Here is a 26,787-nt window from a genome sequence, read left to right as displayed (position 1 = left end):
AAAAAATTTTAAAAGATAGGTGAGGTGATGTTGCGGTTGGAGAAATAACTGACACAGTATTCATGGTTTTCATCAAAAACATTACCTGCTCTTGAATACCCCTAAAGCCATGGATCTCACCTCCCTACCAGGCTGCCCAAGACCTTTTTAAAATAATTAATTAATTAATTTTATTATTTTTTTGGCTGTGCTGGGTCTTTGTTGTGGTGCGCGGGCTTCTCATTGTCGTGGCTTCTCTTGTTGCGGAGCATAGGCTATAGGCGCGCAAGCTTCAGTAGTCGTGGCGCGCGGGCTCAGTAGTTGTGTCTCGCGGTCTCTAGAGCGCAGGGCTCAGTAGTTGTGGCGCATAGGCTTAGTTGCTCTGTGGCATGTGTGATCTTCCCGAGCCAGGGCTCAAACCCGTGTCCCCTGGGTTGGCAAGCATATTTTTTTTTTTTTTTTTTTTTGCGGTACGCGGGCCTCTCACTGCTGTGGCCTCTCCCGTTGCGGAGCACAGGCTCCGGACGCGCAGGCTCAGCGGCCATGGCTCAGGGGCCCAGCCGCTCCGCGGCATGTGGGATCCTCCCGGACCGGGGCACGAACCCGTGTCCCCTGCATCGGCAGGCGGACTCTCAACCACCGCGCCACCAGGGAAGCCCGGCAAGCGGATTCTTAACCACTGCGCCACCAGGGCAGTCCTGCCCGAGACCTTCTGCTGGCAGAATCCAGAGGCCTCTGAACACCTCCCGCTCGGCTGCCACAGAGCAGCCCGCTGAGCCCCAGAGTTCCTGACAGCATCCCCCATCCTAGCTTCCTACAGGGAGGGTCTCTCCAGCCCGGCGGAATATCCAGCTCTTACAGGCAGCTTCCGTCCTCAACACAGACCAGCTGGGGCCTCACCCTGCAAGGAGCAGATTTTCCTCTGCCCATCCCTGGGGCTGCCAGCATGGTACTTCTGTCTCTCCTAGGTTCTCAGCCAGACAGCCAGGGTGAGGCAGGAGAGATCCCAGAGGCCTCACACCCCCCATCCCCCACTCCCCGCCCCCGGGGAGGTGGTTAGAGGCCTCTGGATTCCGCCAGCAGCAGCTCCCGGCAAAGCTTCAGGGCCTTGTGCGTCGTGGGGCCCTGCCTGGGCCTCCTCTAAGCTGGGAGGTTCGTGCCCCCAGGCTGGTGGTGGGCTCCTTATTTGGCTCAGTTTAGAACAGGTTCAGGCTCATGATGGGGTGGGGGTGGGCATGAGGCCTGACTGAGGCTGTCTGTGAGCCCTGAAAAGTGAGGCGGGAAGCAGGCTTCTCCCATTCCCTACCGCAGTCGCTCTCCCGCACCGCGGCTGTGAGCCTGCCCAGTGGCCAGGTCCCCGGGCCCCCCGACCTAGGCAGGCTGCGTGACCTCACGCACGTACCCCCCCCCCCCCCCCCCCCCCCCCCCCCCCCCCCCCCCGCACCGCCGCAGCCCCAGCTGCCTCCTCAGCCGCAGGGTGAGTCACCTTTACTGTATTTATTATTCTCACTTTTATTGTGTTTATCGCGGGCCGGGTAGGGGGTGTTTCCTTTAAAATGCTTTTCCTGAGCCACAAGAACTCCAGGGCCCCTGCCTGTGAGTGGGCAGCTGGCACATGTCACTCCTGCAACATTTCTGGAAAGAAGGATGAGGTGGGCAGGCAGGCCCTCCCCCAAAGAGCTCCCCAGGCCGGCTCTGCCGGCCTCGGCCCCCCTGGAAAAGAAACCCAAACCCCAGAAGCAGCCCCCACTTGGGCTCACGAAGCTGGGTGTGCATCCCGGCTACCCCACAAGCGGCCTCCTCTCCGTCCTTCCCAGCCCCTTTCCTTGGGCTTCTCTGTGCTCCCCTCGTGGGCACTTCAGCCCCAGCCTGCCTGCTTCCCGCGCTGCCCTGGAAGATGCTTTCACACTTGCCAGGCTTGCCCGCTGTCTGCAAGACCCCACCAGCCTCCCGCTAGCTTGAAGGGAGCAGCACGCCTTCCAGTAACAGCTCTTGGGCCGACAGTTCCCCGCCCTCCCTGCTGCCTGCCCCAGATCCCGCGCTGCAGCAGCTCCGGTCTCCCCAGGAAGGGGGGCCGAGCCCTTTCCTTCAGAACGCCGGGCGCAGAGAGGGAGCCAGGCAGGCAGGCCCCTCACAAGTAAAGCTTCATGACCTTGTGCGTCGTGGGGCAGTAGCGGGCGTGGAGCTGGGCCAGCAGTGCCCTGGACGTGGCCTTGAAGCGCGTGCCCTGGCTCTTCTTGTTCCACACGTGGACAGCGTAGGTGGCATTGAGCAGCCGGGACAGCTCCTCGGGGCTGACGTCTTCGAAGTACTTCTTCCAGTTCTGCCAGGGGATGGGGTAGAACGCCTCGTAGGGCAGGGTGGTGACGCCGCGGCAGGTGTGGCTCTCGCCCAGGCTGCGGATGGAGCACCACTTCTTGAAGACCCGCGTGAGCAGCTGCGGGCCCTGGTGGCCCCAGATCCAGCCGTTGTAGTGGGCCACGAAGTCACGCATGCACAGCGCCATGAACTCGTGGTGGCGCTCGAAGGCCAGGAAGGCGCCGTTGAGGACATAGCGGGACTGGGTGCCCAGCGCGTTGGTCAGGTTCCCCAGGTTCTTGAGGACGATGAAGTCCGTGTCCAGGTAGATGCCTCCAAACTTCCACATGAGCGCAATCCTGGAGGCATCGGAGAGCACAGGCAGCACGTAGGGCTCCCACCGCTGCTGCAGGGCCGTGTACCAGGCTGCCAGGGGCGTGTCCCGAAACAGCTCCTCCAGGTCCAGCGGGAGCATCTGGACGTTGGGGAAGCAGCCCAGAAGCGAGAGGCCCAGGTGCCGGGGCAGGGAGGCGTTCCTGCCGGGCAGCCCCTTCATCAGGACCGCCACCCGGGACTCAGGCTGGGCCCTGGCTGCTGACTCCACGGAGCACATGAACAGGAAGCTGGGGTCCGTCCGGTCAGAAGTCTCCAGGAAGAAGATGTTGCCGGGAGGTGGGGTGCCGGAGGGCGGTGTGTGCGGGACCAAGCGCGGGCAGGGTATGTCAGCAGGCAGGTTAGAGAACTGTCCTTGGTCCCCGGGCTCTCCCACAATGTGCCAGTAGACCATGACGGAGACCAAAAACATGCACTTGAAGCCGATGATGAACAGGGTGCAGACCCACTGCCTCTGGGCACCCCGGAGCAGCTGCAGCAGGCAGTCGGGGGGCCTGGACGTCATCTCCCCAGATGATATCAGGAGACTCCAGCAGGAACCGGCTGGTCTGTAAGAGACGAGCACCGCATTCGGGCAGGCCACTGGCACCCCTGACCCAAGAAAGACACTTCCTACAAACCCAGCCACAGCCGACGCCGGCTTCCAGAGCCCACGGGCCTGCCAGGTGGTCAGAGCCCCACCTCCGTCCTCATCTGTAAAATGGGGGCAGCGGGCCACGGACTGAGGTCTGAGCAGGGTCCCTTTCACTCTGTGACATACCTGTGAGCTCCCCAAGGGCTGGGCCAGCACCACCTACGACGTGCGGCCAACGTGGGCCCAGGGCAGGGTCTGGCCTCTCGGCCTGGCAAGGCCTGTCCCCTTTGAACTACCAGGCTGGTAGCCTATGATCTGAGGCCCAGTGCATGCACCTCTCGGTCCCATTCAGTTCCACCAGCCGGGCCTAGAGCTGGTCCAAGAGGAAGAAATGCCAGCAGCCACAGGGACTTTTAGCAGGAGGCCTGGGGCTCTGGGGGGCCTGGGTGCTGGCAGCCAAGCTCGCTCAGGCGCAGGCCGGGTGGACCCTAGGCACGTGGGCATGCTGGCCGGGTCCCGAAGCCCTTGGGCAAGACAAGACGGGGTGTCCTGGGCCCCTGGCTTCCCCAGCCCCTGCCTAGAGGGAAAGGGACAGGGAGGTTGTGCTATATATAGTCTGTGACTTGACTAGTGCCACTGCCCTTGGACTCTCATTCTCTCGTGATGCCCAGGCTGCTGCTGGCCAGGAGCAGGAACATTCTTGGGCGCCTTGCAAGAGGCTGGGAGGAACAAGAGAAGCTTGCGGTGGGACTGTGTGAATGCCTGGGACATGAGGGGCCCCAGGTCTGCCTGAACCAGCAGCAAGACGGTAATACTGGAGCGAGGGTTATATTCATTCATTCAGTGAATACTGACTACCCACCATGCACGTGTCAGGCAACCTTCTCAGCATTTCACACATATTAACTCATTAGACACTCGCAGCCACCCTGTGGTGAGGAAACTGAGGCACGGAAGTCTGGTAACTCATGCAGACTCCTCTGGCCAGCAAGTGGCAGGGCGGGGTTTGAACCCAGGCTGCCTGGCTCCAAAGTCTGTGTTCTCTCCACTACGCCATCCTGCCCGGCAGACAGGGCTTGCCACCGTGTGAATGCTCCTGGCACCTGGGGACTCAGTACACACTGACCTGGACAGTGCTCGCTATTAAGAGAGTCCTGGCCGCCATTTACTGTCACCCCAGGGGACAGCTGCACAGTTTCCCCTTCAGAGGCCAGAAAGCTTGGGTGCAAAGCGGTGGGGGACTGGGTGCAGCCTGGGGGCCCAGGGGGGCTGGAGTCAACCCCTCCCAGGACAGAGGCGTCTTGCAGCCCGAGGGTGGTGCCGGGAGCCCGCGACTTGCTCCCCATGGCTGTGGCAGGGAACCGTGACCACGTCATGGGCTGGAAACTGACCAGCCTGGCCGGCCCATGGTGGCGAGGTGGGGATCCAGGCAGCCTGGAAGGCCTCCTGGAGACACGCCCTGGCTCAGCAGCCAACCTCCTCTGCCAACAAGGACTCGGTCCTTCCACACGCTCTCCATGCCCGCAAATCCATCTGCAAAAGATGGCGAGAGACAGAGTGAGGCCGGGCAGGCTGGGCCTGCGGCTCCGCTGTTCATTGATTCCTCCACTCTCTGGGCCCCTCGGCCCCTTAGGGAACATGCTTGTGAGAAGAGAAGAGTCAGGTGCAGCCCTGCCCTGGAGGAGCGCTCAGCCTAAGGGGAGACCATTTGGAGAGAGACAAGGACAATAAACTAGATGATGGCTGAATGGAGCACAGGGACCAGCAGAGCGGGAGAAGGTGGCTGGACGAGAAGGGAATTAGCCAGATGGGCCTCCATGAGTGCCGTGGGGGCCTGCACACCTCTCTCCCCAGGACCCGGCTCAGTGCCTGGGACACAGCAGCCACACAGGAAACGGACTCGCTGTCTGATTCACTCACTCAGCAGCCAGAGGGCCGCTTTAAAAACACGAGTCCGGGGCTTCCCTGGTGGCGCAGTGGTTGAGAGTCCGCCTGCCAGCACAGGGGACATGGGTTCGTGCCCCGGTCCGGGAAGACCCCACATGCGGCGGAGCAGCTGTGCCCGTGAGCCATGGCCGCTGAGCCTGCGCGTCCGGAGCCTGTGCTCCGCAACGGGAGAGGCCACAGCAGCGAGAGGCCCGCATACCACAAAAAGAAAACAAAAAACAAAAAAAATAAAAAAACCCACAAGTCCGGCCAGGTAGCTCCTCTGCTCAGACCCTGAGTGACGTGGGAGGCCCAGGCCACGAGGTGCTGCGTGTCCCCATACCCTGACCTCACACCCACTTCTCTCCCCATCACCGCCTGGCCTCCTTGCTCTTTCAAACCCATCCCCCCACGCTGCTGTCCCAGGGCCTCCGCACCTGCCGTTCCCTCTGCTTGGAACGCTCTTCCTGCAGGTGTTCACACGGCTCATTCCTTCACCTCCCTTTGGTCTTCACTCAAGAATCATCTTCCCACGGGCCCTCCCCAGCCCCTCCAAGACTCCAGCTCCCCCACCACTTCATAGCCTCTCCCTTTAGTTTATTCTCCCTAGTACTTATACTAACATACTGTACGTTTTTGTACTTGTTTGTTTGGGTTATTTATTTGGAACATAACCTTATGAGGACAGGTAGTTTTTTGTGTTTGGTGTGTTTTGTTTAGCCTCCAGAATAGTGCCTGGGTCTTGGTATGTAGTAAATAAATATTGAGTGAGTGTCTCAGCGTGTGGACCAAGTGAGTGAACGAAGGAGTGAGCAGATCTACGAGTGATCAGAGAATTAATGAATGAAAAAATGCATGAGTTAGCGAATCAGCGAGTCATGAAATGAGCCAGTAAGCATGTGAGTGAGGAAACTGCGGGTCACAGGGAGGGTGAGCTGCCTGGGATCCCGCAGCCAGGGTCGTGAGTGGCAGAGCCATGATGTAAACCAAGAACCTTGTGTTCCCCTGGCCCTGGTTTTCCCCTGCAGGGAGAGAGGCTATTTCGGTCCTGAGTATTTTTAATCCACTATGAACCACACCGATGAGTGCACAGCACAGGAGTGACCTGGCTCTGCCAGTGTGTGGGCAGTAGCAGGCTGTCAGGGAGGCGGGAGCCCTGGCCGACCGTGGTTGAGGGGGACAGACGCCAGCAGCACCGTATTTGGTGCTGGAGCCCAAGACCCGGGAATAGAAACTGTGTATGGGGCTAAGTTGGCCGCAGCCCAATACCCGTGTGACCTCAGGCCCAAAGCATTCTCCTGGTCCCCTAAATGGGCCTCCCAGCTGCAGCCCAAGTCCTGGCCTTTGTCAGTTGAGCCTGGCATGTTCCTGCCACGTCCTGTCTCCCTGCTTACCACTTCTAGCCCTGCACTGGGGAGGCATTCCCAGTTAGCACAGAACTGTGGTCACATCTCTGCTCTAACTCCTTCTGTGACTCCCTGTCATCAAGATCCCCTGTGATCCATCTCAGGCTGGAAGTAAGGGCATGGCTGGTGGAGACAGAGGGCTAAAGGTCTGGCCAGAGCCCTGTTGACCTGGCCCTTGGCACCAGCTCTGTGGACCCCACTTTGGGAGCACAGGGGCCAGGCTCAGGCGCCTAGAAAAGGCTCCCGTACTGGGCGCTCATCACCCCTTCATGGCCTGCACCCACCTCTGCCCCACAGCAGGGGCGCTCCACCCCTGACCCTAGGTGGGCTCCTGTGTCCCGCCCAGGGCAGGAGAAAAGGGCTGTAAGTCACGTGTAACTGGGGTTCCCAGGGGAGACGGGGAGGCGGTCTGCTGGTTTTGCTTGCCCACCATCCAGTCCCACTTCTTTTTTTTTTTTAAGTTTTTCTTTTTCTTTTTTTTTTTTTTTTTTGATGTGGACCATTTTTAAAGTCTTCACTGAATTTGTTACAATATTGCTTCTGTTTTATGTTCCGGTTTTTTGGCCGGGAGGCATGTGGGATCTTAGCTCCCCGACCAGGGATCGAACCCGCACCCCCTGCCTTGGAAGGCAAAGTCTTAACCACTGGACCGCCAGGGAAGTCCTCATTCCCACTTCTGATAACAGCACCCCAATTTCCTTTGGGGAACCACCCCTGCCCCACAGAGTCCACTCCCAACTCTGGGGTGGCCCCGTGATTCAGGTCTGGCTACTGCCTGTGTCGTGTTCCACCAGCCACAGTGCCCGGCCCCACCCTCTACCTTCGGAGATTAGAAGGTGCCATGGATGCTGGTGACCTGCTCACCGGGAGAGCACGTGCACAGGACCAAGTGAACACAAGACAGAAGCCCTCTGGCAGTAACTGGGTTTAGGAGCCACGAGCTATCCCAAACTAGAGACAACCTGCCCAACCTCTCATGCGAGAGGGGGTGAAATTGAGGCTCAGATATGCTCAAACCCACACAGAATCACAGCCGAGGCGGGACTAGAACTCAGCTCTCACACCAGCACACGTGCGACTGGATATCGGGGTTGTGAATTCTCCAGTGTTTCCCTCCCACGGGCCCTAGAGGCCGGGAACCAGCTCTGGATGTGGCCTCAGGGGATGCAGGCAACTGCCTGTCCTCTACTTCTGGGACAGGTCACGTAATGCCAGGGGCCTCAGTTTCCTCATCGGTGGAAGGGGCGCGCAGTGTCTGCCCTAGGTACTGCGTGCACTTCTACCTGCACTTGGACCTTGCTGGTTCTGCTGTTGGTTGGGGGGCGGGGGGCGGTTTGGAAACCAAAGCCTGTGGGCAGATATGCATAGGAAGGGCAGAGGAGGCACTGCCAGAGGGTCCTTCTCTTCCTGGAGGCCCACAGGACTGAGGAGATAGCAGCTGATGGGACCCTGTCCTCTGAAATGGAGGGCGGACCCCAACCTGAGAGGAAAGGAGAGCCTCAAAGCAAATGATCACACCTTCTGAAGATTTCTCCAATCAGTCAATCAATCAGCAATTAATCAGTGCCCTAACCCCACCCCGTCTCGACCTCTCTTCCTGCTTTCTGTCCCTGGTCTCTCTCTCGGTCCCTCCCACCTCTTCCTCTCCCTGCTGCCCCTCCAGGTCTGTCTGTCTGTCTCTCCCTCCATCTCTCTCCCTCTCAGCCAACCCTGGGATGCCTTTGTTTGGTCCCTGATCCCACGACACCACATCGGGGGCAGAGTTGCAATGGAAAGACACAGAGAGAGACAGGGGCCAGAGACCAGGTTGACAGGACGGAAAGGACCTGGAGGGACAGCTGCCTCTCCCCTCGCCCCAAATAAGCTGCTCCCCGAGCGAGGGACACGACGGCCCCAGCTGGTACCTGCGCCCCATGCCAAGCAGAAGAAACCAGGATTAATTATGTACTGGGAGGTTTGGGGCTGGGGACCCAGGGGGGATGCAGTGGGTGACAGAGGAGACAGGGAGCCTGCTGCATCCTTCTGCTCGATGAGGAAGCATCTCACGGGGTCAGGAGGCCCTGGCCCGGCTTTAGCTGGGGTCAGTGTGTTTCTCAGTTCAGCCTGACCACCAGTGAGGGGTGCAGCTATTATTCCAGCTAATCACAGCCCCCGCTCCCCTGTTTAACTTTCAGAAAATTTAGGTGACTTGTCCAAGGGACCATGGCTAGTGGCACTGGGGCTGGAGTCTGCTTCCAGGTCTACCCAACCCTGCTGAATTTGCTGTGTGACCTTAGGCAAATTACTTTCCCTTTCTGGGCCTCAGATTCCTTCTGCACAATGAGGAGGGGAGAACAAAGCTAACCAAACGTTCTAATGGTGGGGACACAGGGCATGTGCTGATCAACTTCCTTGATAAGTTAACATTTTGATAAGATACCCGAGGCTATACATTGAGGTATCCAGGGGAAGGTCACCGGGCCAGGAAATGGAGCATAGAATTCAAACCCAGGTCCCTCCTGACAGCTTCTGTTCTGCCACTAATTGGCTCTGTGGCCTTGGGCCTGTGCCTGCCCCATATCCTCTTCATCCACGAAGCTGAGGGGGGTGGGCTCTTTGGTCTTAGAACTCAGGCCCTCCTGGGTGTGAAAAATCAATACTTAGAGCTTCCAAACCCTACTTGAAGGGTCTGCTGTCCTGTCTACCCCCGCTCTTTCAGGGCATAAATAAATGATTTCTGCTCAAGAATTAAGAGTGACAGTTACTAGACGTCAGTGATCCTTGTAAAAGTGGCTGTTTTGGGGCTTCCCTGGTGGCGCAGTGGTTGGGAATCCACCTGCCAATGCAGGGGATACGGGTTCGAGCCCTGGTCCGGGAAGATCCCACATGCTGCAGAGCAGCTAAGCCCGTGTGCCACAACTACTGAGCCTGTGCTCTAGAGCCTGCGAGCCACAACTACTGAGCCTGCGTGCCGCAACTACTGAAGCCTGTATAACTAGAGCCTGTGCTCCGCAACGAGAGAAGCCACTGCAATGGGAAGTCCACGCACTGCAGCGAAGAGTAGGCCCTGCTCGTGGCAGCTAGAGAGGGCCCGTGTGCAGCAACGAGGACCCAACGCAGCCAAAAATAAAAATAAAATAAAATAAATAAACTTATTAAAAAAAAAAAAGTGGCTGTTTTCAGAGCAGAGGTTATAAAATGTTCCCCCTCCAAAGCCTGTAAGGTATTCCAAAGTCAGAAATCAAGCAGACAATGGCTTGCTCTTTGGGGGATATACAAACAGAAAAATTAGAGAGGCGGAGACCTCTTTTTCCAATAGGAATAAGGCAGATTCTTAGTTCTGAATCTTCCCTCTTCTACTGATGTCAGACAGAGCGACAGGGCAAAGAAAAAATAAAACACAAGCTACAACATTAGGGAAATCAGGAGCAGGAAAAACCCCTCAACTCCAAGTTACATGTAAGTGTGGCACAAAGCACGTGAGGCCAGCAGATACAGCAGTGAGCGGGGGGGGGGGGGGGGGGGAAGAACGGGGTGCAGGGGGCGCCCAGTAGCGGAAGATTGCAGAAATAAAGGAAGAGGGAGACTTCCCTGGTGGTCCAGTGGCTAAGAATCCGAGCTCCCAATGCAGGGGGCCCAGGTTCGATCCCTGGTCAGGGAACTAGATCCCACATGCCGCAGCTATGGATCCCGTGTGCTGCAACTAAGACCCGGCTCAGCCAAAAAGGTAGATAAATAAACAAAAGGAAGATGAATAAGACAGGAGCTGGGGGCTTAATGAACCAGGGGGGTTCAAGGTTGGAGGCAGTGGCCTCTTTTCTTTAAATAATGGCAGTTTTATTTTATTTTTTTATTATTTTTTTTGGCCATGCCATGCTGCATGTGGCATCTTAGTTCCCAGACCAGGGATCGAACCCATGCCCCCTGCAGTGTAAGTACAGAGTCTTAACCACTGGACCTCCAGGGAAGTCCCCGGCAGTAGCCTCTTGAATCAGGTTGGGTTCTGAGAGGCAACAGAAGAGTGGATGCAGACAAAGGCCATATTTTAAAGGAATAATCCATTCATGTAAAAACAGAGGAGGGAGCCTTTCAGCAGAGAAATCTAGAAAACAATCCTGGCCTCTCTCCCAATTTCCACCAAAACCTCCTGTCAGTTGCTAGTCCAGGAAAATTCAACTCATTCAAATAGAGAGAAAAAAAATTGTTAAAGGCATAAACACAACATCCATACAAATAAGCTACGTGAGTGAAGAGGGAAAGGAACACTGATGTTCCCTCATGTATAAAGAAGATTCACTATACAAATATTGCCACAAAACAAATAAAAATTCTAATTGAAAATTGCAGCAGGATTTAAAACAGTCAAAATAAAAACCTTGAGAAGAGTAATTCCGGCTTGAAGAAAGACCAGAAAGCAGAAATACAAGAACTGGAGAAGAAATGGACAGAAAGAGAGATGGCAAGATATGAGGATGGGGACTTCCCTGGTGGCGCAGTGGTTGAGAATCCGCCTGCCAATGCAGGGGACACGGGTTCAAGCCCTGGTCCTGGAAGATCCCACATGCCACGGAGCAACTAAGCCCATGCACCACAATTACTGAGTCCTCGTGCCCCAACTACTGAAGCCCAAGCACCTAGAGCCCGCGCTCCACAATGAGAAGCCACCACAACGAGAAGCCCACGCACCGCAACGAAGAGTAGCCCCCGCTTGCCGCAGCTAGAGAAAGCCTGTGCACAGCAACGAAGACCCAACGCAGCCAAAAATAAATAAATAAGCAAATAAAAATTTAAAAAAGAGATATGAGGATGATAGGTGAGAACTGATAGACATGCTACATAAATAGTTGCATGTGTGCAGCAAATTCAAGTTTTGCTTTTTGGAATGTCCTAGAATTTCTTTTCCTTTTAATATTTTCTACCCACAGTTGGTTGAATCTGTGAATGTGGAATCCACAGATATGGAGGGCTGAGTGTACAGCCAAGCTGTTCTTTAATACAAAGGTTAGAGGGACTTCCCTGGTGGCGCAGTGGTTAAGACTCCACGCTCCCAGTGCAGGGCGTCCGGGTTCCATCCCTGGTCAGGGAACTAGATCCCACATGCATGCCTCAACTAAGAGTTCGCATGCCACAACTAAGGAGCCAGCGAGCCGCAACTAAGGAACCCACCTGCTGCAACTAAGACCTGGCGCAACCAACAGCCACTATGGAGAACAGTATGGACGTTCCTTAAAAAACTAAAAATAGAACTACCATATGACTCAGCAATCCCACTACTGGGTATATACCCTGAGAAAACCATAATTCAAAAAGAGTCATGTACCACAATGTTCACTGCAGCACTATTTGCAATAGCCAGGACATGGAAGCAACCTAAGTGTCCACTGACAGATGAATGGATGAAGAAGATGTGGCACATATATACAATGGCATATTACTCAGCCATAAAAAGAAACAAAATTGAGTTATTTGTAGTGAGGTGGATGGACCTAGAGTCTGTCATACAGAGTGAAGTCAGTCAGAAAGAGAAAAACAAATACCGTATGCTAACATATATATATATGGAATCTAAAAAAAAAAATGGTACTGATGAACCTAGGGGCAGGACAGGAATAAAGACGCAGACATAGAGAATGGACTTGAGGACACGGGGAGGGAGAAGGGTAAGCTGGGACGAAGTAAGAGAGTAACAGTGAAATATATGCACTACCAAAGGTAAAAAAAATAGCTAGTGAGAAGCAGCCGCATAGCACAGGGAGATCAGCTCCGTACTTTGTGACCACCTAGAGGGGTGGGATAAAAAGGGCGGAAGGGAGACGCAAGAGGGAGGGAATATGGGGATATATGTGTACGTATAGCTGATTCACTTTGTTATACTGCAGAAACTAACAGAACATTGTAAAGCAATTATACTCCAATAAAGATGTTAAACAAATAGTAAAATAAAATAAAGGTTACACACCAATAGTTTCAAAATATAAGGACTTAGGCAATAATGTATTATGAGGAAAACTGAGGAATAAGCACAGCCAACCAAATGGTGATTGGAATAACTTTAGCAACCCCTCCAAAAAAGAGATGGTAGGAATAAGGATGACATAATGGAATGACAATGTTATCTAGTCAGGCAATGTAAAAATGATACAACTAAAAAAGTTGGTAGGGCAGGCAGAAAGAAGGTAGAGAGTAGAACAAGCTCAGTGGTTGCCTTATCTTTAACTGCCAGGTGTAAGAGCTAAACTAGTGAAAGTTTAAGCATATTTAAAGTACAAAGGTGACAGTGAGAAGGATAACACTACCCAATTATATTGCATCCAATAAGATACATCATTATGTCACATAACACTAAGAAATTAAAATGCTGCCAATTAAGCAATGTTACTTTGCTTTCTTATTATGTAGAATTTTTCTTTTGCAAGAACGTTTTAGTCAGATTTTTTAGCGTTTGTTTTTTTCATTTTTGGCTGCACCGCACAGCACGTGGGATCCTAGTTCCCTGGCCAGGGATCAAACCCTCACTCCCTGCATCCTTGCATTGGAAGGGCAGAGTCTTAACCACTGGACCGCCAGGGAAGTCTCTTAGTCATATTTTTAAATCACCTATCACACCTGTGCACACATAAGAAGGAAAATAAGTGAAATAAATTTAGTAGGGTGTTCCTGAAACTTCACCACACGTAAGACCTGAATCTTCTGAATGACTTCAACTCGGTGTCACTGATGTCTGTGTTTTCCCACATGGTACCATCAAGTCCAGTTTACACAATGGACTTGAGCATCTGAGGATTTGGGTAGCTGTGAGGGTCCTAGAACCAATTCCCTGCGTGGATACCAAGGGACAACCATGTATTAATTTCTGGCCACACTTACCATCAAGTGTGGGTGATACAACACCTCTTAAAAGAGTGCTTCACTCTTGTCTCCAGAATTTTCTTCTGAGCTGTGGACACCTCTTCAGGTTGTCATGTCACTGCATGTGCAGGAAGTGGTAACTGTCATGAACACCACCTGACTGAGAGCTTCCAGAGGCACTGGATGGAAACAATATATGCCTTACTCACTCAATACAGTATCAACTGAAACACGGGAGTGACAAGAGAAAGGAGAGGATGAAGAAACAAGTTAAATTTAATGTTGTTCATAGAAAACAAATAATAGATACTATCTAAAGAAAGAAGGAACAAGAGGTTTTTTTTTTTTTTTTTTTTTTTTTTTTTTAATCTTTTGGCTGCATTGGGTCTTAGTTGCAGCATGTGGGATCTTTTGTTCCGGCAGGCAGGCTCTTTGCAACGCGCAGTCTTCTCTCTAGCTGTGGCACATGGGCTCCAGAGCATATGAGCTCCGTAGTTGCGGCACGTGGGCTCTCTAGTTGTGGTGTGCAGGCTCCGTAGTTGCGGTGCATGGGCTTAGTTGCCCCGCGGCATGTGGGATCCCTGACCATGGATTGAACCCACGTCCCCTGCATTGGAAGGCGGATTCTCAACCACTGGACCACCAGGGAAGTCCCTAAGAGTATTATATAAAGGATAAATATAAATGCAGCCACTAGAACAAAAATACAAGCTTTCCTAAATATCAGACTATTTATTTTTAAATCAAAGAAAACAGACCACACAGTCAAAGAATAAAGAATATAGCCCTCCCACATGCACAAAGACACATACACACATACTGCTCACAGCACGGGAAAAAGATAACAGACATCAGTCATATCAATAAATATAAATAGATTTAACTCACTTATCTTTACACAGAAAAAGATTTTTAGTTTAGATCTCAAGCAAAACCAAACTCTATCCTGTACTTGAGAGACAAACATCAAAAAACGTGATTTAGAAGGTTACAAGTAAAAGAATGAGCAAAGGTTTAAAGACACATAGAAACAAAAACAAAGCTGGGGCCATAATCTTAGTATCTGACAATGGGAGCTAAAGCCACACATCACTGAATGGGACAAAGAAGGGCCATTTATAATGCTAAGTGGTATCATTTACAATATGCACCAAAAACACTGCAGCAATTTTCAGGAAGAAGAAACTACAGGGATATCAGAAGAACTAGATTGAAACACACTAATAACAGACTTTAATTCACCTCTCTCAGCCCAAGAAACACAAATAAGAATTCAGAAGACCTACAAAATAATCAGAAGGTACTACTCTGTATCAAACTCTCGATTCACTTTCTTTTCAAGAGCTGATGGAATATTTATGAAAATTGAAAACCTTAGCAACACCCCTAAACATAAAAAATGCAGACATTTTATCATCACAAGGCAGAATGACTAGAAATTAATTTAAAAGTCAGGAAATTTAAAAAAAAAACCTCTCTTGGACAATTCTTCAGTCAAAAGGGAAAATACAAACTGAATTTATAGGCTTTCTAGAAAACAACCATAATCAAAATATCATGAATCTGAATCTATACGATACAGCTGCAGAAATACTCAAAAGAATATTTACAGCCTCCAATACATGTGACAAGTAAAACAGGACAGTTTAAAAGAAAGAAAGAAAGCACCAGGCTAAAAATGTTAGAAAAAGAACCACAAAATAAACAGAAAGAATAAGGAAAGAAAGATTACAGTAGAAAAAGTTAGGAAGCAGATAAGCAGTAGAACTAAGAAATAGGGCCCAAAACTGGCTCTTTGGAAAAAATTCAATAAAATATATAAATCACCATTAACCGAATTAAGGAAAACAGAAAGTGAAAGGGATGAGAGAGCACCCAATGCAAACTGAGACATGCCAAATGGGAGAGTAACCAAAGAAGCAGAGGAAAACTTTTTTTTAAATCATAAGATAGTACTTTGCAAATAAAATTTAAAACCAGAAAAAAATAATTTTTAGACAAATGTAATAAGTCAAGCCTGTGCCTGGAACAGATCGTCTAGACAGGCCAACTTTCACATAAGAAATAGAATTACACAAGATCATTAAGAAACAAAAGCAACCGGGCAGGACATTTTTAGAGAGGAATTTTACAAACTTAAATAACAGAAAATTCCAATGCTTTCAAAAGTGTTAAATAGCAAAATATATGAAGGAACACTTAAAAAAAATTTTGAAGCATAACATAGACACCAAAACCTCACAAAGATTGCACAAGATACCCTACTGACCGATATTGCTTATGAATATTATTGTAAAAATCCTAAGACAAGCAAATAGAATTCAGCAGCACATCAAAAGAATGAAACATCAAAACCAAGTGCGGGGTCTTCCCTGGTGGTGCGGTGGTTAAGAATCTGCCTGCCAGTGCAGGGCACATGGGTTCGAGCCCTGGTCTGGGAAGATCCCACATTCCGCGGAGCAACTAAGCCCGTGCGCCACAATTACTGAGTCTGCGCTCTAGAGCCCCGCGAGCCACTGCTACTGAGCCCGCGTGCTGCAACTACCAAAGCCCATGTACCTAGAGCCCGTGCTCTGAAACAAGAGAAGCCACCACAATGAGAAGCCCACACACCACAACGAAGAGTAGCCCCTGCTCTCCGCAACTAGAGAAAGCCAGCGCAAGCAACAAAGACCCAACACAGCCAAAAATAAATACAATAAATAAATTTATAAAAACAAAACAAAACCAAGTGGGGTTTATTCTTGGAATGCAAGGGTGGTTCCATATTAGGATATCATTAATATAATTCATCCTATTCCATAGATCTAAGGAGAAAAATCATACTGTCATCCCCAGAAATGCTAAAAAAATTTGATAAAATTTCCAACACTCTTTCTGGATAAATTAGGAATCAATGGATACTTCCTTAACAAAAGTATATATATCACCATCAAAGCCAAGAGCCAGCTTCATAGGGGGGTATGAGTACCCAGCTTCACACATGAGGGAACTCCTGTTGAAGACAGGAGAAAAACAAAGGTGCCCAGCACCATCACGGGCACTGGAGGTTTTCATCAAAGCAATTTGACAAGAGAAAGAAATTAGAGCTATAAAAACTGAATAGGAAAAAAAACAAAAAGCAAACCTGAAAAGAAAAAGTTGAAACAATTATTATTTTCATATGATACTGCTGTATACCTGGAAAAATCAAGAGAAACTATTGAAAAACTACTACTAACAAAAGAATACTGTAAGGTGGTAGGAGACACACACACACACACACACACAAGCACACAGAAGCAGAAGATATAATGAAAGAAATGACTCCCACCTACAGCCACCACAATACTCAGGGTTAAACTTAACAAAAGATGTTCAAAATTTACGTGAGCAAAATTTTAAAGCCGCTGACAACACAAAATAGAGTTGAACAAGTGGAAAGTTGCACTATGTGTTTGGATAGAAGATTCAGCTTCATAAAAATGTCGATTTTCTCTAAGCCAATTTATAAATTGCATGCGATTCTGGAATTCAACAAGTTGACTCTAAAATTCATCTAGAAAAACAAACAAGCAAGAACCTACAGGAAAACTCTGAGGAGGGACACATGAGGAAGGACTGGCCTTTTATGAGAGACATTAAAACACAAAGTACCAATAATTAAAACAACCTAGTCTCAGCATATGAACAGACAGGGCAAATGAAACAAAAGAAATCACAGAAATACTGGATTGGCCAAAAAGTTCGTTCAGGTTTTCCATAAGATGTTACAGAAAACCCCGAATGAAATTTTGGCCATCCCAATAATATGGCACTTGCATATCCAGTAAAGGCAGTGTTTCCAATCAGTAAAGCAAAAATGGATCTTTTAATACAGGTGTTGGGCAAGCAGAGAAGCCACTGGGGAAAAAGAACCAGATGAATTCATACCTCAGAATGTGCCCTAGGATAAACCCCAAATATAAAATAATAAATGTTTCGAACAAAACATGGGTGAATTCCTTTATAACCTTAGAGTTGGAAAGGTTTTCTTAATTATGTGCGAAATTCAAAAGCCATAAAAAAAAAAAAAAGGATAAACTTGACTCCTTGGGGGAAAAAAAAAAAAAAAACTTCCCCAAACCTTTCGCCAAATACCAAGAAAGTCAAAAATACAAGTGACAACTTGGGAATGACTTTTGTGTCCCTCAGATCCCAGAAGTCTAATTTTTCTGTTATAAAGAGATCCCACAAATCAAGGAGAAAAAAACCCAACAATTCAAAAGAAAATGGGCCAAGGACAGTTCACACACACACACACACACACACACACACACACACACACACACAATGATGCTTAAACAGGTAAGCAAGACAGGGGAGCTTTTTGTAAGTAAGAGAAATGCAAGTCAGAACACTCAGCAAATAAGATGTGAATGAATCCAAACCTTTGACAACACATTTTTCTGGCAAGGCTGTGAGGAAACAGGCCGCCCCCCATCCCCTGCACAGTGCTGGCAGGCAAGCCAAATGGTCCTGTTTCAGGGGCGGAGGGCAAGTGAACAACACCTATCAAAATTACACATACATGTGGGACTTCCCTGGTGGCGCAGTGGTTAAGAATCCGCCTGCCAATGCAAGGGACACAGGCTCAATCCCTGGTCCAGGAAGATCCCACATGCCTCGGAGCAACTAAGCCCGTGCGCCACAACTACTGAGCCTGCGCTCTAGAGCCCACATGCTGCAACTACTGAAGCCCACGCGCCTAGAGCCCGTGCTCCACGACAAGAGAAGCCACCGCAACGAGAAGCCTGCGCACCGCAACGAAGAGTAGCCCCCACTCGCCATAACGAGAGAAAGCCCGCGTGCAGCAACAAAGACCCAACACATAGAAAAATAAATAAAATTAAAAAAACAAAGTTAAACATACACGTACCCTTTCACCACGCCATCCCAGTCTGTGAATTTATCCTACGGATAAGTGATATTTGTGTTGGTCACAGGTTTGTTTGCAACTGCAAACGCTTAGAAACCACCCAAGGTCTTTCTTGAAGGGACTGATTACTCAGTGACACTGACACCATGAAAAACAATGTCTGCTCCCAGCGGGCAGGGACCAAGGCCACTTCTACTCATTAGTCTGGTCCCACATGGCCAGCACAGACCCTAGCACGTAATAGGTGCTTAATACATATTTTTTGAAAGAATGAGTAAATGATCCCTAAACTGCCCAGAAAGCCAGGATCGAATGAGGTAACCAACCTAGGGGAGTGGCATCTGCAAACTGGAAACCATGAGCAGGTGCAGATTACAACTGCTGGAAAGTGTAATTGGTACGTTCTGCCTCTCCATCTGAGGGTACAAAATAAGGTCAGAGGCTGTGTCCCTTAATATTGAAGTACCTGAGTACTCACCTGTCCCAGGAGAGAAAAGGTGACCTTCCCAGCTCAGCAAGGCTAGTAAATGGGGGAGGGGGAGTAGGGTTTGCTTCGGGTATGGCTGCCTCCAAGTCTCTGACCTCCTCTCTTCCCCGCGGCCATCCCTCCCTCCCTGGGCTGAAGGTCAGGCCGCCTGGGGCCAGCTTCTCACGAGCAGGATGGAGTCACTTTCTGCGCAGTTCAGGGAGGTATAAGACACCATGAATCTGGACACCCACACATTTGCTCTCAGGGAAACTGGACTGGGAAGACTGGGGGCTGGGGTGCCACTTTCTGCAGAATGGTTAGGGATGACCTCTCTGAAAAGCTGACATTTGTGCAGAGACCAGAGGAGGCGAGGCACACGCTGTATGGATGTCTGGGGAAAGCGTGTCCAGGGAGGAAAATCAGTGAGTGCAAAGGCCCCGAGGCATGTGCGCCTGAGGTGCTGCCAGAGTAGCAAGGTGGGAGGATGAGGGCACCAGGAGAGGAGGCCAGAAGGACAAGGGGACACTGGGCCATGGGGGGGGGCCCTTGAGGGAGGGGCTGCCGTTGGGAGATTTTGAGGAGGAAAGGGTTATAGTGACTCATGCCTTTTTTTTTTTTTTTTTTTTTGCGGCACCCTGCGGCTTGTGGGCTCCTAGTTCCCTGACCAGGGATTGAACCCAGGCCCTTGGCAGTGAGAGCGCGGAGTCCTAACCACTGGACTGCCAGGGAATTCCCTAGTGTGACTCATGTATTAAAGAAATCTTTACGATCTGGGTGCTTTTTAAGACTAAAGCCCAGGGGACGTGCGGCAACAAGAAAGCAGTTATGGGACTCTTGTGATAATCCAGGGGAGAGGGAGCGTAGACAGGAAAGGAGGGGGAGAGCTTCTCTGAACAGATTCCCCCAGGCCTCTCCCTGCCCCGTCAGTGCCGTGGCCACAGCCCAGCTCAGCTCTCCCCGTCGTCTCTCTGTCTCTGTCGGGGGACCCACTACCCCAGCCTCCTCCCTGGCTTCCTGTCTCAGCCCCAAGAAGGTCTACAGACCCCACAATACCGAGACCTTGCAGGCACTTCCCCTCAGCGCTGCCCCTCTCCAGGCCCACGACCTCCAGACCAGCCAAGCTGGCATCTGCCATTTTGCTCAAACCATCAGGCTCTGGGAATTCCAGGCTTCTGCAACGTGCTCTTCCCTCTTCCCAAAATGTCCCTCCCCACTCCCCTGCCCAGGAACTTCCGGAGCAGAAGAGGTAGGAAGTTTGCCACTTGCCAAGAACACGCCGCTTGTCAGGCACCCTACCAAGCACCGCTCGTCCTGTGTCTTCATGTCCACCACAGTGGCCCCTTTTACAAACGACAAAACTAAGGTACAGAGGAAAGGGGCTACCCGGCTAGTAAAGGTGGGAGGCAGGATTTGCACCCACCCAGGAGTGTCTGCTCCCCAGTCTCAGGCCTTCCTTCCTCGGTCTCTCCTGACCTAGGTTGAGTAGAGCCACCACCTCCAGGAAGCTACCTGGATTTTGGCACAGCTCTCACTGGGGCCTGTGGGCTAGGTCCCCGGTGCTGCACACACCAGCACACAGTAGGAGCTCGTGGCTACCTTCCAAAGGAGCATGTGTGTAAGCAGCCCTCACTCCAAACCCTGTGCTTCGCCCACAGCCTAGACCAGCGGCAGACCTTCAGAGCCCGCGGGTGGGTAAGTCCTCTGGGGAGGGGCCAGGGTGAATTTGGCCTTGGAGTGAACTGGGATCAGAGGAAAGTGGGCAATGAGCCAGATGTGGCTCACCCTGCCGGAGACTGTAAATGACATTAAATTAGGGAGGGCCTGGCACATAGCAGACGCACCATAAATGCGTGATGACTGGTTGAGTGGTGAGGGATACAGGAGAGCCATCTGATACCCTTAATGCCTTTGAAAACGATGGCAAAACCTTGGAAGGAAAACCAACTCCTCTCTATTGCTCAAACTGGGAATTCCAAGTTTCTGAAACATGCTCCTCCCTCTTCCCAAAATGTCCCTCCACCTTCCCCTGCCCGGCAACCTCCTAACCATCATAGGTAAGATGAGAGCCATTTGCCAAGAATCCGCCACAATTGCCGTCCCGGTTCTCTTCATACCTTTGGGTACTGCCTCTGTATTTCCACAGCACGCATGCACAGACACTTCGCCAACGGTGGGATCACAGGGGGTGGGGCTTCCAGTCTTTCTAGAGTGTGAGTGTGTGTGTGTGTGTGTGTGTGTGTGTGTGTGTGTGTGTGCGCGCGCGCGCGTGCACATGGTGGAGGTGCAGCGGATGTCCAGTCACCAGCCTGCAGTGACACCTCCTGCTTTGCTCTTTATCTTGAAGACTTGAGGTGTGGGCACATGACATGTCAGCATTTTGGTTATACCCTTTCTAGTCCTTTTCTGACGCCTCCACTCACACGGAGCAATGTTTACACAGAGCTGTGGACAGGAGACGCACAAAAAGTGATCCTATTACACCCACTGTTTTACACCTGGTTTTATTTTTCACTTAAAAATATGTGGGGCCCCTGTCTTCTAAAACTAGGTGGTGGTGGAAGTAGTTACATAACCAGACCCACTTCTTTTTTTTCTTTCTTTTTTTTTTTTTGCGGTACGCAGGCCTCTCACCGCTGCGGCCTCTCCCGCCGTGAAGCTCAGGCTCTGGACGCACAGGCCCAGCGGCCATGGCTCCCGGGCCCAGCTGCCCTGCGGCAAGCGGGACCCTCCCGGACCGGGGCACGAACCAACTGTTTGGAAATATATCTATGCCTTCCCATTATGTCAGTAAACACAGCTCCATGCCCTAACTTTCCAGGGCTACGTTGTACCTCATCATCTGTATCCCATCTTGACTACTTTGACTACTGGAAATGTGGCTTCTTTCCTTTTGCTTTTATAGACAACTCTGTGGTGAGTTTCTTAGCACTTACATATTTGAACACATCCTTAATTACCTCTATAGGACTGGCTCCTAGAAATGAGCTGCTTGGGTCAAAGGAAATGTAATTTAATGTTTTAGATACAGATCATTCACTTGTCTCCGGAAGGGTTTTAAAATGTCCAAGTTCTGTCCGGTGTCAGGGCGTGCCCACCTTCCTATCCTCTCACTGCAGGAAGGGATGGGCGTGGCTGAGTTAACATTTTTTAAAAGCTCCCGGTCAGGCATGGAGCTATGTGGTTTAATAATAACAAGAGTGTATATTTCCTGAGGGCTTACCATGCACAGCCAAAGGTCAAAGCAGTTTTCCTTCAGTAACTCGTTTAATCCTCCCAATTAGCTGCCAGGCAGGTCCTCTTATAATCAATTACAGCTTGAGTTGGAAACAAAGCACAGCTGGGATTCAAACACCCTCTGCCAGGTGAAAGGAGCCCAGTTCACCTGGGGCTGCACCACGGCCAGGGGCTCAGATCTCACTGTGGTAAAGAAGAGGCGCTTGAGTCTGAGTCTCAGTTCCCTCATCTGTAAAATGGGGCTGACAGCACAGGATGGCTGAGAGGGTTTAAAAAGACCAGGTAACAAAGCGTCTGGCACCTAGAGGGGGGCTCAGTTCATGGAAGCCTGCCCTCAACTCAGGCGATTGCCTTGGAGGCCTGTGGGAAGAAGCAATTGAAGACTTCAGACAACTGGGAGGGGAGGGGTGCCTCTCTGGGCTCCGTATCAGTATCTGGGACAATGGCTTCTGTGCTTTCAAATCGAGCCTGCTCACAGAACGTAAAGATCTCTTTTCCCATTTTCTCACGTTCACCCAGCAACTCAGACTTTGCACAGGTGTGACATCCAGAAGGCTGTGTGCTCCTGCTGGGTGAGAGTGTGGGCGCAGGGGTGACTGTGCAGGCACCCACAAGGAAGGGAAGGGGAAGGGGCCCTCCTAGCCCTGTGGCCAGCCCTGTGGAGCTGGAAGCCCCTGGACTCACTGGGGTCTTTCCAGAGAGAAGACAAACAGAGGTAGACAGGGGAGGAAGGGACGCTCACTCACCAAGCACCAGACAGAGTAAGATGGGTACCGCTTCCCGATATCTACTAGAGATGGAGGCTCGGAGAGGAAAGCGATTCTCAAGGGCATGTGGTTAGTGCAGGCAGAGCCTTCTTTGAATCCAGCCCTGCCATTCATCAGCTGACTGACCCTAAGCAAGGCACTTCCCCTCCCTCTGGAGTTTGTCAGTGGGGGTGATAACACCTGCTACCTCCCAGGGAAGCAGGGAGGACTCAAGGGAATGGGGGGGGGGGCAAACAGCAACAGGGAGCTGGGGACCTCGGGTGCAGAACCCTCTCTCCACTGATGCTTTTTCTACCTCCTTCTCTAGGAAGATCTGAGCCGACTCATAAGATGTCCTCCCAGCCCCCTCCCTCCCACCTCCTGTCCTCATCAGCTCAGAAGATCCCTCTGGACCAGACCCCTCCCACCTCCTGCGTCCTCTGGGACCTCATTCTACCGACCTGCCCCTCCTTCTCCAGGGGCTGCAGCCACTCCTTCTTCTGGCTCTTTCCCATCAGCTTATAAGTGCAGTCAAGTCTACCTTATTGAAAAGCACACACACAGATAAAGTAAAATAAAAAGTGCTGCTCAAATACACACGCCATCAGCAGCAAAAACAGAAGCCGAATGACAACCTGGGAGAAGATCTTTGCTGCAAAGAGACCAGACAAGGGGTAAACATCTCATTGATGAACTCAAACAAATGAGTAAGAAACACACAAAGATCCTAGATGTTCATACTCTTTCACCCAGTAATTTCATTTCCAGGAAATAACAAGAAACGCACACTCATAGCCTAAGGAAGTGGGCAATGGTACAGTCCCTTTGGAGAGCCTGCTGGTTCTAGGTATAACCATCCTAGAGGTTCATATCCAGTGACTACCAAGTAATTCCCTTTCCAGAAAAAAATCTGGCAATGTATAAATTTATGTATGAACTCAATGTAACATCTAAAAGAGCCAAATATTTTTAAAAAACCAACAAAACCTAAATGTCAAATGAGGTCCATTAACTAAATAAGATGTAACAATATCTAAGCACTGAAAAATATAAAAAAATAATTTGAGAAAGGTGAGGCATTTGAGATGTTTGTATAAACAAGACACTCAAATATGTACCAATGTGTTTTTTAAGAAGTCTGGCAAAAAGGGCAACTTTTAACAATAGTTATATCCAAGTGATGTGAATGCGGAATTTTTTCCCTACTTCTTTCAGTTAATTCATTCAAGGAAAGTGTAGTGAATGCCTACTGTGTGTCAGGCCGGGCACCGGGCTTCAGGCAAGCTTCCTCCCTCCAGGAGCTTCCAATCTGGAGAGAAGGGGTAAGGCTCAACGGGAGGTGAGGGCACACCTAAGAGGCGCCTGGCTGGAAGGAAGTGCATTCCAGAGAGCACTGCCTGAGCACAGCCTGGGTAGCCAGGTCAAAGGTGGAACCATCCCCTCTACCCACCTGGAGGTGCAGCAGCTGCGGGGTGGGCGAGCTGTGGTGGGGAAGAGCCGTTTTCACACGTCAAGCTTCCCTTTTCTCATCCACCCCTTCTTGTTAAGAATGTCCCTGGCAGCCACCTTGTCTCGCTCTGCCCTGGTACCAACTCAGACCCGAGGGGACCTGCATCCCCTGCTGCCCCGGGTCCTTGAAGATCTGGACCGCCATGACCGCGTGGGTTTGGGAGCTGCTGGCTGGGGCTGATTAGGTAATGTGGTGAGTCACAACTTTCTGATGTTCCAAGTAAGTCACCTTGAAAGATTCTGCCAACCCTGCACACACTGGGGACCTGGGACCCTTGCACACAGCAGGAGCAAGTCCACTAGCCTAGGCAGCTATAGGGCTTCGATGGGTACAGGGAAGCAAAACACATTTTACAGAATTTCCACTTCAGTGTTTGTCCTCTGGTATCTATCGCGTGACCCTAGCAGACAAGGAGGGACAGGCACCAGAGGCACTAGAAACATGTGTGGGAGGAAAATGAACAACTGAGAGGGTTCCATCTCGACCCTCCTTTTCTTTTTTTCCTGTTTTTATTTGGGCCTGATCTGGGGACTCCCCTAGGGGATCTGGCTGTGGGCACTGAGGGGGTAGTCCCCGCTAGCCTGGGCCTTGCTTTGTCACCCTGAGCAGGACGACGACTCCTTCATTGGGAGCAGGTAACAAAGGGGAAGTCCTTGGACAGCTGGAGTGGAGGCAGGGGCGGGGGGAGCGCCAGAGCCGGAGCATACCAGGTGTTCCCGGGTGTTTGTTGAAGGAGGGCACAGATCGATTTCAGAGACCCCAAGGGGCCTCCACAGAGCGGTCAATCACTCAGCATTTGGGGGAGACCGAAAGGGTGTCCTTCTGAGAGAAGGGTGGCTTTTAACCCTCTCAGAGCTAGAGGCTTAGCTGAGTCTGACGAGGAGGTGGGAACTTCTACCCGCAGGTGTCAGATACGGAAACTGAGGCCAGGGGACTCCCCTAGCACGAAGGGGAGTGGACTCTGCGACTGGACCTCCGAGCCAGAGCCTCGCCCAAGCACACCACTGCTCCCACTGGGACTCAGTGTTTCCCATCTGGAGGAGAGGGAGGGAGAAAAGCATGCCCGAAAGAGGGAGTGGTCTGAGGTTCCGGATCCCTGAGAGCGAGCGCTTACGCCCGACTTTCCCCGCTTCCCGGATCCTACCCAGGCCGTCCCTCCATCTGGAGAGCCCTTCCCCCTTGTCGGCGGTCCAAAGCCTCAACATCCCTAAAGGCCCGGGGGGACGCCTCGCATCCCCCGCAGTCTCCCTTCAGACGGCCCCTCCCCACCCCTCTCCCCAGCGGCGCCTCCTGCCGGGCCAGGGGCGAGCGCAGCGGGCGGTGAGGCCTCCCGGGGCGATTCCGTGCCCCCAGACAGAGCGGCGTGACTCGACCAAGGATGCAGCGCGGGCCGGCGGAGCCCGCACTCGGACCCGGGCTTCTCGCCCCCGCGGGCCCTCTCTCCCGCCGAGGGACCCCGGGCCGGGCGGCGCTGCCCGGAGGGCTCCCGGGCGGGGTGCGCCCTCCCTCCACGGGCCGGGCTCCTGGCGCAGCTGGGATGGAGGCGGCGGCCGGGGGACCAGGGCGCCCAGTCGGTGCGCACACAAGGGTCCCTCCGGGACAGGTGGCCCGGGCGGGCGGCGGCCGAGCCCTCCCCACCCCTCCGCAGCCCCTGTCCCTTCCCCTTCCTTCTCGGAGCGCTCCTCCCCACCTGTGCCCGGGGAGCCCCCAGGTCAGTGTCCCGGAGCCCGCCCAGCTGCACCCTCCGCAGAGCCCCTCATACCTCAGGCTCCCGTGGCTCCGGGAGGCGGCCAACTGGTCCCAGCGGGCCGTCGGCGAGGCGGTGGGAGGGAAGTGCCCAGAGCCCGGCGGGCGGGAGCACCGCCCCTCAGGCCCGGGGCGTGGTCAGCCCCGCCCCGCCCCTGAGGGGGTCCCTTGCATCTTCACCGCTCCCGGCGCCCAGGGCTGCACCATCACCAAGCCGCGGGCCAGCAGGTATGGTGCGCTCGCCGTGCCTCCCTGCTGCCTGTTCTATGGGCTTATAATCCCATTTCCCCTATTTAACAGGTGAGAAAAACAAGGCTCAGAGCGGTTAAGTAACTCAACTTCAAACAGCTGAGAAGGGGCAGTATCGGTATTTGAACTCGGGCCCGCCTGACGCTACTGTACCTCCTCACAGCGTGACCCGTGCTAAACGTTTTGCCTGCATCCCGCAGTGTTTTACCTTCGCCGCTCTGTCCTTTCGCCCCTCACTCTCCTCCTGGTCCACTGCACACTTGCTGTGTTGTCTTCACTTCCTCCTCGCCCGTCCTCTCACTCCGCTGATGACCAGCGCCCAGGCCACGGGAACAGTCTGCATCCCAGCGCCGGGAACAGTACTGTGCCTCAGTATGTGCCGTTGAATGAACGACTCAGAAGAAAATTCCCACCAGCTTCCACCACCCATCCGTCCACCTCCTGAGATGGCGCCCAACCTCCCCTTCCCTGTGGGGACCAGGCTGAACTGGCCCAGCTGGCCCGGAAGCCCCCTCCACTTGTCCACAAGATC

At 51.9% G+C, this 26,787-nt stretch overlaps 1 protein-coding gene and 1 long non-coding RNA gene across 2 annotated transcripts in view; both read right to left on the bottom strand.

Moving 5' to 3' along the window:
- Positions 1-26,533, bottom strand: part of LOC141275930 (uncharacterized) — a 29,108-nt gene extending 2,575 nt beyond the window's left edge. The window contains exons 1-2 of the long non-coding RNA XR_012324597.1: positions 26,464-26,533; positions 26,023-26,295 (exon numbers count right to left, since the gene is read on the bottom strand). This is a non-coding gene — a long non-coding RNA (uncharacterized lncRNA). The remainder of the gene's footprint in view (positions 1-26,022; positions 26,296-26,463) is intronic.
- A4GALT (alpha 1,4-galactosyltransferase (P1PK blood group)) lies at positions 1,964-23,109 on the bottom strand. Its single transcript, XM_073789219.1, has 5 exons — positions 18,628-23,109; positions 18,302-18,336; positions 13,423-14,058; positions 4,636-4,777; positions 1,964-3,218 (listed from the first exon to the last, which is right to left on the bottom strand). The coding sequence occupies exon 5, from the start codon at positions 3,173-3,175 to the stop codon at positions 2,111-2,113; it is 1,065 nt and encodes a 354-aa protein (XP_073645320.1). The 5' UTR covers positions 3,176-3,218; positions 4,636-4,777; positions 13,423-14,058; positions 18,302-18,336; positions 18,628-23,109; the 3' UTR covers positions 1,964-2,110.
- Positions 26,534-26,787: the final 254 nt, after the last annotated feature.

The sequence above is a fragment of the Tursiops truncatus genome, chromosome 11 (genome assembly GCF_011762595.2).
Source record: "Tursiops truncatus isolate mTurTru1 chromosome 11, mTurTru1.mat.Y, whole genome shotgun sequence".
Taxonomy (NCBI): domain Eukaryota; kingdom Metazoa; phylum Chordata; class Mammalia; order Artiodactyla; family Delphinidae; genus Tursiops; species Tursiops truncatus.
Note: the sequence above shows the minus strand (reverse complement) of the source record. Positions and strands in the feature narration are given on the sequence as shown.

Excerpts from the sequence above, each read along its gene's own strand:
- A4GALT (XM_073789219.1), bottom strand. The coding sequence starts at position 3,175 with ATGACGTCCAGGCCCCCCGACTGCCTGCTGCAGCTGCTCCGGGGTGCC.